We start from the raw sequence: 10983 nt of genomic DNA, 5'->3' as shown, positions 1-10983 counted from the left end.
TTCGTTATCAAGGAGAATCATAAATAATAGATACACAAGGAAGACGGTTGACGAACTTACAAGGTAAAAACAGTTACACGTCTGCTGATGTTATAATGATTTGATAACAAATTGAGGATCGCTACTGCCATTGTCATGACGAATTGATAAATAAGCAGGCACGTGGCTTTTAGTGTAAAAAATGACTTGATAGACGAAAACCACAGCTTTAGATGTAAAGAATTATAAACAAACAAGCAATTGTTAATAAACAACCAGTTAAAACATTGTCTATACATAATTTATACTCAAGTCACGTGGCTACTGAGAATATAAAGATTTGATAAACTAGAGGTTACGTGCTTTCGAGGTTAAAGAAAAGTGCGAAGCAAGTAGGTACACGAATGCCGATGACTTAAAAAATACTTTAACGTATTTTACAACATCAAACAGCGGCTACTATATTAGTGCGATACATTTAAATTTTGCATCGGATCCTTACACACAACTCATGTCTTATCTAATATCTAAAAAAACAATTTTAACTTACCTTCCATTGCATTTCTATTTGCACTTAAAGCTGATGATCTATTATTGATACTATTTATAGAAAAAATGAGATATGATTCGTAAATCGCTATAAACTGTATTAGGAAGCTTTTCAGTGGCACCAAATTTATCTAATTGGACGATAGCATGACATGACGATAAAATATATTATACTAACTGGTTGTGATGAGAAAGTCACATGCCTCTGGTATCAACAACAGCACTATTGAGACGGGCGTGGCGAGGAAGAGAGGGAAGGAGAAAGCTAGTCTCTGCATGCACGCTGTGCAAGCCAAATATGCGACTATGTATCCTGAAATGGAGTACAGCCAGGTAGGCGTATACGTAGACTAAAGGTACGTTGAAACGAGGTAAATGCAAGGAATACAAAATGATAAAATATTAGATATTGGTCTCAATGTCTCTCACGTTGCATGGAAATTATTTGAGTAACGGACGGACGCAAAAGTGATGTAGTTGAAAGTGTGCATGCCAATAGTAACATGTTGGTGGCGTTTAAAAAATAAAACTGTAAGACAGCGGCAAACAGAAAAACAGTGTTTCTTGTTTTAATAATCCTATAATTATCATAACAGATCATCCAGCATTATTGAATGGACAGCAATCTATATAAAAAATACACAATGAATATTTCTCGCGAATCATTATTAGTATTACAAGTATACTATACAAGGCGTTATGTTTTCGTTAGTCTTAAATAAGTGTTGTAAAAATGTAAACCGTATACACATCATTGCCTTATTCCGAACAAAAGCTCTAAAAGTGGTGTATAATATTAAAAATTAAATTATGGTAAACATTGTTAAGGCAGTCTTACCGACTAAGCTTCCGACAGTATTTGCGATGAAGAAGTAGAGATCCTCTCTTCTAGATGTCAAAGTGTCTCGCCCCCATCCCGACCAACCACTGGCGAAATCTACTAGTGTTGGTCGGTTCTCAAAGAGCAAGAAGAAGAACATCCATAGTGAGATCGCCACGGTGAAGATTATTTTAAGAAAGGACATGTAGATTGTCAACTTCCACGTTGTAGACTCTTTTCGGCTTGAGTCGTCAGTTTCCGTCTGTGTTCTGTTGTCTGCCCTATTTTCCGTATTTTGGTTAGAGTTTCCTTCCTTTTTGTCCGTCTAAATATATAACGAGGAAGCATTCGAGAACATACCTTTTGAGTTTAAAATTACGTCTCTTGCAAGATTATGTTAGAGGTTCTACCAGTTGAAGTCTTAAGACTTTATTGTGATTTCTAATTGAGAGGTTCTTACTTTTTTGTGAAAATTCACACTTCTTTGCTAAAAAGGGGATTCGGTATCCTTAATGTGTGTCCTTAAATGCGAATAGCACACACAATCAAAGGCATAACTTCGTACAATCATCATTGTTGCAACGAATTTAGATACTCTGGTACCCGGTCTTTTATTTTATTTTATAGTTGTTTGGGTCTGGCATCAAATCTCTTAACGAAACACAGGTTTAAAACAATATGAATACACTTCAATTGTAATATATGTACACTATGAACAAGTTAGCATTTCAGGTATGTGTGTGTAGGATAATGTTGTGCCGTTGTATCATAAGTTTATATCTTTTGTCAATGAATTGGTTCGATCGCCAAACGGCACTATGATAACAATAAATGTTCCTGGATTAATATGATTGCATACAAATCGAGTTATTGTTATAATCAAGAACTAGAAAAATGCTAGAATGCTGTATATTGGAATCAGGTGGTCACTCTGCTAGTTGGGGTTTTGAGTTTATTATAGGGAGGTGCAGTGCACCAGAATCCTTACTCTTGCTAACATAACTTCATGTCTATTGCACTTTGCTTATGTCTTAATTGCGTTCGGCTTTACACCTTTTGACATATAAAATATATGATTCACACTTTTAAATCTAAATGTAACTAATATATATCCGAACCGGCAAAGCTCTACTAACAATCTGGTATGCGGCAGTTGGGAATGAGGCTATTTTAAGATGTTTTACTGTTTCATGTGTGCTGTTGTTGTTTTTTCTCCCTGTTTTCAAAAGAATTTTAATAATGGCGACCAGTTAGCATTCTCACTCTTTTTCAGGTTCTTTTTTGTTTACGAGTATAAGGTGCTCATGTTTACCCCATTAATTGATTACTGCTCTACTTCCATCAGAGGAAAGTGCACCACGATTGTCAAAATCATGTCTGTCAAGACAAAATCCACGCAACAGTTATTTGGCCGATAAAGGAATCATTCCACTTAATTTGCAGACCAACAATCTTAAAATGAAGTTAGCCGACCAGTATATTGAAAGCATTGATAATGATTTTCTATTTAAGTGTAAATTCCTGTTAACAACAATATTGTTATGTTCCACTAAGAAATTAGTTGCTATTTGGGTTATAAACTTGTCAAATTTTGCATTGTTTATAAATAATTGAGATGAAATTTGCATAAGCGATAAGAAGCGACAAATATCACGCACGCATAAATTAATAGGATTCATAAATTGTAATTACTTACCTTGCAAGTAATCACACAAAAAAAACTAAAACAGAAAAAAAAGTTTTTAGTTATTGCGCAAGAATTCGGGCACAACTTATTAAGTACCGATAACATAAAATGAGTTTCGATCAACTTCGGCGAATATGACGATACACATAAATAGGATAAATATTTGCTTCTTCTTCATTGAATGTAAAAAAGTGATTAACTTATGAAACAATCTATCATAATGATTTTCTTAAAAATAGATATTTAAAACATTTTTATATTACCTGCCAACTTTTGCGTGATAAAATATCTATTTGTTTTTTAATGTTATAAACTATTTTCCGCCATGGTGTAAACTGCCCATAGACAGTAAACACAGTATTGGTCGACATCAGAATACCAATTTTGGTTAATTGTCAATAGCGATAAAAGCACAGTTATAAACATAAAAGGCCATAATTACTTATGTGAAAGAATTGGTCGACCTGCTTCATTACAATTGTATTACAAGCGGGCAAGTTACACGAACATATGTATGTCTGTTATCATACTCAAGGCATATACCACACTCAACTTGTCTATATGGACTATCATTAGCTGAGTCATTAAGAACATTTGAAAATAAGACATTTTTGTATATTTCCAAGGCGCACATATTTTAAATGCATAAATGAATACGCATTTCAATGCTGCTGGTAATACTTTCTTTGCAACAGAATAGAACTGATGTACAGCCGTCAGTATATTACCAGATAACAACACAATATAATAGTAAAACACATTTGATATAATATCAATTTCTTATATTCTTCTTTATAAATTATTATATATTTAAACCATCCAAAGCATCCAACGCCGAATGATCAACGTTTGGATTACCTTAAGTTAAAACAAATAGACTCATGACGCCATGATTGTTAAATAATTGTTAAATTCTTATACGTGTTGAATTAAGAACTATTGTCAGGGTGCTAGCAGGACTGGAAAATTATCATTATGATTATACTCGTCTAACGTGAAGCATTAGAATCCGTACAGACAGTGAACTTTTATGAAAAACAATTATTGCAATAATTGACTCACGGAATTATGTGTCTGTGTACATCTCGGCGGCTCAACAAGTTGTTCCTGTACATACGAAGTCCATGCGATCGATAGAACCACTACTGCCACTAGCAACCACCAACCATCCGTGACTTTGATATTCTGATAAGCGGAACGAACAGGAAAACTTGTTAAGTGTATTGAGTATTAAGCTAAGAAATATCAGGTGGATGACTGTCTCATTAATATATGCTTCTAAGGATAAAATGACAAACTTTCTACGTGAGCGCAAATACTTACATAAAGTTAGCTGGATTGCTTCCACTAAAAATAGGAAATGGTCACTGATGAAATTCGAAATCATAAATTATAAATCAGGGACCTCAAACCATCGGGCGCCCCGTTAAAAACAAAATATGACTAAATATTACAAACATGAAAAGGTCAATAAATATGTGCCAAAGTATGCATAGGGAGATGACCAGCCTATGACGACAATTTAGTTTTAAGCTCAGTGATCGTTGAAAAACTGTTTGATCTTGTCCGTGATGCTTTTGAATATAATAATTCAGACCCAGATTATATGCGAAATAAACAGGAAAGCTGCCAATCTGAAAATTTTAGTTTTAAAATTAAAATAAATGTGTTAATTCGAGAAGGCCGCATTCGCCAAAATCCACCATGTGACATGCGTTATTGGTATGACTTAAGCAAAATAATAAAGCCGCACCTCTAGTAGAAGCCAGATGGTAATGCCGACAAAATCAAGAAGGGCTATGATGGCGAATGTATTACGCAGTCTGCCCTTCCTGGCTTGCCACATTTTGTAGAGGGCTGGACAGAGATGGACAGCGTTCATGACCAGGATCACCATACACGGTTGGTCCATGCCTTTGATGCCAGGGATGTGGAACACAAATAGGCACAGGCCTAAAGCTTCCAATATGCTAACTAAGAAGCCCTGGAAATAAAAACTTCATGACCATACGGTTAATAATGAGGAGCAGATATGCCATTGCCTGACCCATATAGCAATTAGTAAAAGACGAATATTAAAAAAGCAATTACTGACCTGTCCCAAGTAATACGGGTACTACCTGCACTAGAAAGGTAAAACATGCATAATATGGTCACTCGTTTAAGATTTATCATAACTAAGCAATCTCTTAAAACTGACGATATTTTTTGTATGTTCTGCACTATATGGAAACTGGTTTTAAATGGATTATAACATAGTTCACTTAGAAGTTTCATCTGTAAAATATGCGAAGCGGTTTACAATTTGAGTCAACTTTGTAATCACTTACCAATTATAAGCAATGCTGGTTGAATATGCAATTTAACTCAACTGTTTTAAGATTAATTATACCTGAGCCATCCTCAGTTACAAATCATTATAACTGAGCCGCAACTTACCGATAACGAGCATCACTCTAACTACATGCACTATTTGTTATATCGTTTACAGTTTATTATTAATAAGCTGTAACTGACTGAAATGTAATGGTTTAAGTCATATGTTTTATTCACCGAGCACTTATAAATGAGTAGTACTGGTACGACATAAATTGTATGACAATTGGTTACTTAGCAATCACTTACAAATAAGGTACATTGCTGTTACTAATTGCACTTTATGTGAAATGGTTTAATTTACAGGTACGGCTTTATTGTAACTAAGAAAACACTTACCAATAGCGAGCAGTGTTTTAACGAAGTGCACTATTAGTTTGTTATCATTATTATAACTTAGCATGTATTTACATATAACGCGCATTTTTCACAGAACTGGGACTATAACTAAACACAAGTTAAACAATATTGAAGTAATCAAACAATTACTGGCGATATTATAATGAAAACCATCCATTTCCAGTTAAAACCACATAAAACCCATAAACAGAAAAATATTTACCACTAGTAATACGGGTTTCCGTGGCCAGGGTTTATCTTTCCGGAAGGCTCCTCGCCAGAAGCCCCGTATCAAGTTCAATACGCTCGGCACGAGCACGACAAGAAATAGCATAACAAAGCGAACGTATCTCATTTCAGAAGTATTTCTCATTTTGTTGCTGATGGCCAGAATGCAAAGCTTGCTTTCAATAACGCAGACAAGGAGGACGAGTCCGAACAAGACGCTGCTCACCCACTTCAGCACCACTGTGCATATGGACGGTCTGGGAATATTCTCTGGCATCCTTGCCGTAAGTCGTGACGTACGTTCACAGTGTACTACAGTTTGGAAAACAAACACGTAGTTACAGTATGAAATCTCAATCAAATAGACAAGATGGATTTTCGGAAAATAAAAATGTTAAAATCATGTTTTTGTAAAAGAAGTGTATCGACGTTTTTAACATTATTCGAGTATGCTTAACATACAAATTCAAAGTTGAATGTTAAACTTTAAGTGATATTTTAAAATCAAATTGTTTCCCTTGAAACCTATTTGCACGAGTTGTGTATGCAGAGTTGTATTCCGAAAGTTCTTGCTTTATTTAGTCGTTAAAAAATCAAATACACTACAGTAAAATGACTTTAGTCTAATACAACTTTTACGGCATCATTGTGGCGGCTTTTTGAATAAAATGTTTTGCCATTTTCACAGGTTTTTATATTTCCCGATTTAAAATTTACAAGTGTGATCTCAAACAATTTAGCGAATCAAGGCGAGACAAATCTTTTAATTGTTTCATATTCATAATTTGGTTGTCCGTTTGAAATGTACTGCTGGTGTTGATATTTGCTGAACTAGGTACCATTAAAGTATGATTTATTAATAGTGTGTAAATTAACATAGTTATATCAGTTCGAACCACTGTAGTCGTCCTTTCAGTATATGGACTATACAGAAAAAAACAAGCTTAGTTATCTCCATTTCGTAGATGTATAAACAGTTTTACAGCATAAATTGTTACGTTTTGCGTATATTGACTTGACCTTTGTATACTTGTGGAAGACACACAATTCTTTATCCCTTAAGATTTATGGACGTAAAGTAATTTACTTACTTCTACTGTAAGAAGACGCACAATATTACTTAATGGCATCGATGTTCTATGTACTATGTTCCAGATAGCGGAACTTATTTTGTTTGTCAATGTTTATTTTCCTGACACATGACCAATGTAATAAGTTCCGTGTATAAAACTTCAAGAGTCGTAATGTATACACATGTGAAAATGACAAATTATAACTAAAATATCAAGTTTTGTGACCTTACCTAATACACTTAGATATTCAATTACTATAGTAACATGTGCCGACGTGGGTAAGCAATATCACCATAGATTACAATATTGCATATGTGTTTCTCTCATCTTAATCCATTAGGTCTCGGTAACTGGATCTTTGGGTCTAACCATATGGTCTCACTTTCATTATAATGGTCAACGCGCCTCATATACTCAGTTGCACACGATTTAAAGAGAAACAAACGGCACATCAATAGACAATAGGGGGAAATTGTAATAACATGAGAAAAGAAGCGCAGTTTATCCTCTTCATAAACTACGTTTGAACTAAACAAATCTCTTCGCTTGATATCAGTTTTTTTGGAGAAAACGAAACGCTGGGACATAAGACTTTATCTAAAAGACCATCATTAATGCTAGGATATTTCTCCGCGTTTAAAAATATTTATTTATTCGAAAAATCTGAAAAGGGTCATTGTGTTTTAGATTACGGTTTCTTGAGATAAGGTGGGGGACGCAAGAGATTCGGTGTAGTTTCGTTGCAAAATATGCATGGAGAAGTTTAAGTGCACTGATTACCAAATGCACAACATGAACGGGGACATCCTATAAAACTGATTTTAATGTGTGCGTTTTTTAATACCGAGACGGCACCATAGTATGTGAAGGCATTATATAAAGACAGAAAAGAAGTGAATATTTTGAAAACAAATGCATCTGACATTTTGAGGTGAGCAGAAGGCTTTTCATATTTTAGAAGCAACTACATATACATAGCATTGAACAACAATACACAATAGTACCTGTATATGTTAACAGTATACACTGATTGAACTGTATTGAACTACATGAAAATCAATATAGTGTCAGCTTCTCTCTGCGAGTAAGAGGCATAATCGATTCCAGCTACGGAGTGCTCAATTACAGTAGAAGATTCAATATTAGAAAAGCTAATACAGATGTATTTGGAGATCATTGCATCTGCAATCGGTCATGAAAGGCCATGGCGTTGCACGGGTTGCTTTCTTCTGAAGCTATATGATTGTATCGGTTTTATCCGGAAATAGAACAGCAAAAAATACAAGTAAAGAACACATGACAAGTAATTAACAGATAAGTAAACAGGGCATACAAAATATTTAGGACTTCTGGAGACAATATTGTGGTAATGAACGACTGAAAAAAACACACTCTAGTTATGTCGATGTCGTAAGTTTCTTCCTGTCTTGCTAAAAACGACACAGATTAAATATCCAACAAAAGCAACACAAGTTATAATATATGATTCGTTAAAAATTGTTCGAGTTACATGGTTTACAGTAAAGATGGTGTAGTTTTACGGCAAATGAAGTTGCACTTCTTGTTTCTATTATAGCATATATAAAACAAGATATGTGTTTGTCAGTAACACTATGTTCCCTTCTGTGCCGCTTTGAAGCTATATATTTGACCTTTGACCTTGAAAGATGACCTTGACCTTTCACCACTCAAAATGTGCAGCTCCATGAGATACACATGCATGCCAAATATGAAGTTGCTATCTTCAATATTCCAAAAGTTATGGCAAAATGTTAAAGTTGGAGCAAACAAAAACACAAACCAATCAACCAACCAACCAACAGACAGGGCAAAAACAATATGTCCCCCACTATAGTGGTGGGGGACATAAAAATTACGGGATTCCCTCCTGTGCTTGCGACTAGTTAGAACAACATGCTTCACCACCGACGGTAATAAATAACGTGTCAACAAACAAAGTAATAAAGCAAAAAATCACTACCTTTGTGGTCACAACAGGGGGATATGTTTTGATAATCGGCGCTATCGTTTGTTTACTCGAAAAAAAATAACTAGCGGGGAGTGGGGGCCATTAGCGAAGACGTGATTGACATGTTTATCTACTAGTAACTCACGATAAAAATCAGTTAAAACATTGAACGACTTATTTTGATATTTAGTTAACAAATATCAAACACTGATTGCTCGCGAAAAGAAAATGTTTATAAGTACCAATTTTAACATGAAATGCATTCGTAGTTAAAAAACTTGTCGAGTTGTCGTCGTATTTGTTTTATCAGAAATTAATAGTATTATCAGATATTTACGTCATCCACGATGCAACCACTACCGTTTAAGGCAAGTTTTCTCTAAAAAAGCAATTTTTAAAACTAATTTAATTAATAAATATTAATGAAAAAAATATTTTCAGAAAATAAAATCATTAAATTTAGTATTCAATAAATGGGTGTATGAGTAATTACCATGAACTAAAATCGATCGTGTTTGAGCTTTGGATGGCTCAAACACGGTAGATGGTGGACTTAGCTGATATTACATTGCTTCCCGACCCCGCTTAATCACGTTAAGACAAGTGTAAAGTGCGCTGTCATCGAATGTAGACATTAGTCAAGAGGATTTTGCCTTGTCCAGTTTGATTACCTTGATGTGGTGAAAAGTGGTCATTACTCCTTTTGTTCGCAATGACTAGATACTCGGTGATTTTGACACACTTATTATACGTTTTGTATGTTCACGTTCCAAACCATGACAGAACTATTGCATTCAATTTAAGTACAACTGTCTACTACAATGTATTTCATGACATTAGATCAATATGTACTTACAATATTTTACCCTTGTACCATTGAGTTCAAGATGGTCGCAAAACTTCATGATTTTTAACTTACAAGTATGTCAGGCTACAAGTAATATATGTAAAAAGTAAACATTTCAATTGAGTTGAACTGGTGAAACATTTACAATCATTTCAAATCCGCCATTTAAAGTCTAATGGATTTATATATAAACTTCCATTATATTAAAATGGCAGATCTGATATGAGTGTCAAAAAATTGTCTAAGTCGTGCATACACATATATACATGTACATCAACATTGCATATAAGTCACTTATTCTAACAAATGGATTATAGAAAATGCAAATAACTCTGAAACAAAGAACATGAACTTACCTTGTGCTCTAGACGGTTTCCTATCAAAAAGGCTGTTTCACGTTTATCTGGGCTTTAAGATCGAGTTTTGATCTTTATCTTTAATTTATAAGACAGCGTCATTACCCAAATACAAGAGAGATAGCGTCGGCAACGATGCATTCGAACTTGCATCAAGAGGTGAATGTTATATGACTATCAAGATATCTTTTGTGTTACCAACACTATCACAATAATCACCACCACCTCTCTCGTCGCGACCAGCACCACAATAACCACCAAACCTTATTACCTAGACAACCACAACGACCACATTTTCAACCATCGCATTCAGTCCCATCACAAGTTCAACCGTAACCACGACCACATCCACAAAAGCTGTCCCGACGAAACCACCACCACCACAGACTATGCAACCATAGAACACAAGGCCATTATGTCCACCACGACTTGAATCGCCTATACCATCACTACCACAGCGGCAACGCTAATGCCACCACAATCACTGCCTCATATCAACACTTTGAAATCAGCCGTTAATAAATACATCCACCATCCTTAGACCCCTCACAGCCTCAACACCTTCACCGACACAATAGTCACAGTTATCGCCACCTTCAACACTACAACTTCAGCTTAATCAAAAACCACCACCAATAACACGAACAATTATACGACCACACTTTCACAACTCAGTAGCCATTACAAACCTAGAAAAACAAACCCATGTTTCTGTAATATGTACATAAAACGAGTATTATTCATGGGCCACATGTTTAGG

At 35.0% G+C, this 10983-nt stretch overlaps 1 protein-coding gene across 1 annotated transcript; it reads right to left on the bottom strand.

Annotated features, from left to right (window-relative positions):
- Nucleotides 1-1536: 1536 nt before the first annotated feature.
- On the bottom strand, nucleotides 1537-10324 carry LOC127841188 (uncharacterized). Its single transcript, XM_052369855.1, has 6 exons — nucleotides 10224-10324; nucleotides 5974-6290; nucleotides 4789-5019; nucleotides 4098-4220; nucleotides 3045-3069; nucleotides 1537-1673 (listed from the first exon to the last, which is right to left on the bottom strand). The coding sequence occupies exons 2-6, from the start codon at nucleotides 6253-6255 to the stop codon at nucleotides 1648-1650; spliced, it is 687 nt and encodes a 228-aa protein (XP_052225815.1). The 5' UTR covers nucleotides 6256-6290; nucleotides 10224-10324; the 3' UTR covers nucleotides 1537-1647.
- Between the last annotated feature and the right edge of the window lie 659 nt (nucleotides 10325-10983).

This window comes from Dreissena polymorpha, chromosome 8, assembly GCF_020536995.1.
Source record: "Dreissena polymorpha isolate Duluth1 chromosome 8, UMN_Dpol_1.0, whole genome shotgun sequence".
In the NCBI taxonomy this organism is placed as follows: domain Eukaryota; kingdom Metazoa; phylum Mollusca; class Bivalvia; order Myida; family Dreissenidae; genus Dreissena; species Dreissena polymorpha.
This window is presented reverse-complemented; position numbering and strand designations above follow the sequence as displayed.

Excerpts from the sequence above, each read along its gene's own strand:
- LOC127841188 (XM_052369855.1), bottom strand. The coding sequence starts at position 6,255 with ATGCCAGAGAATATTCCCAGACCGTCCATATGCACAGTGGTGCTGAAG. Across the intron at positions 5,020-5,973 it reads GGAAACCCGTATTACTAGTG|GGCTTCTTAGTTAGCATATT; the intron begins GTAAATATTTTT and ends TTTTATTTCCAG. Across the intron at positions 4,221-4,788 it reads CCATCTGGCTTCTACTAGAG|AATATCAAAGTCACGGATGG; the intron begins GTGCGGCTTTAT and ends TCCGCTTATCAG.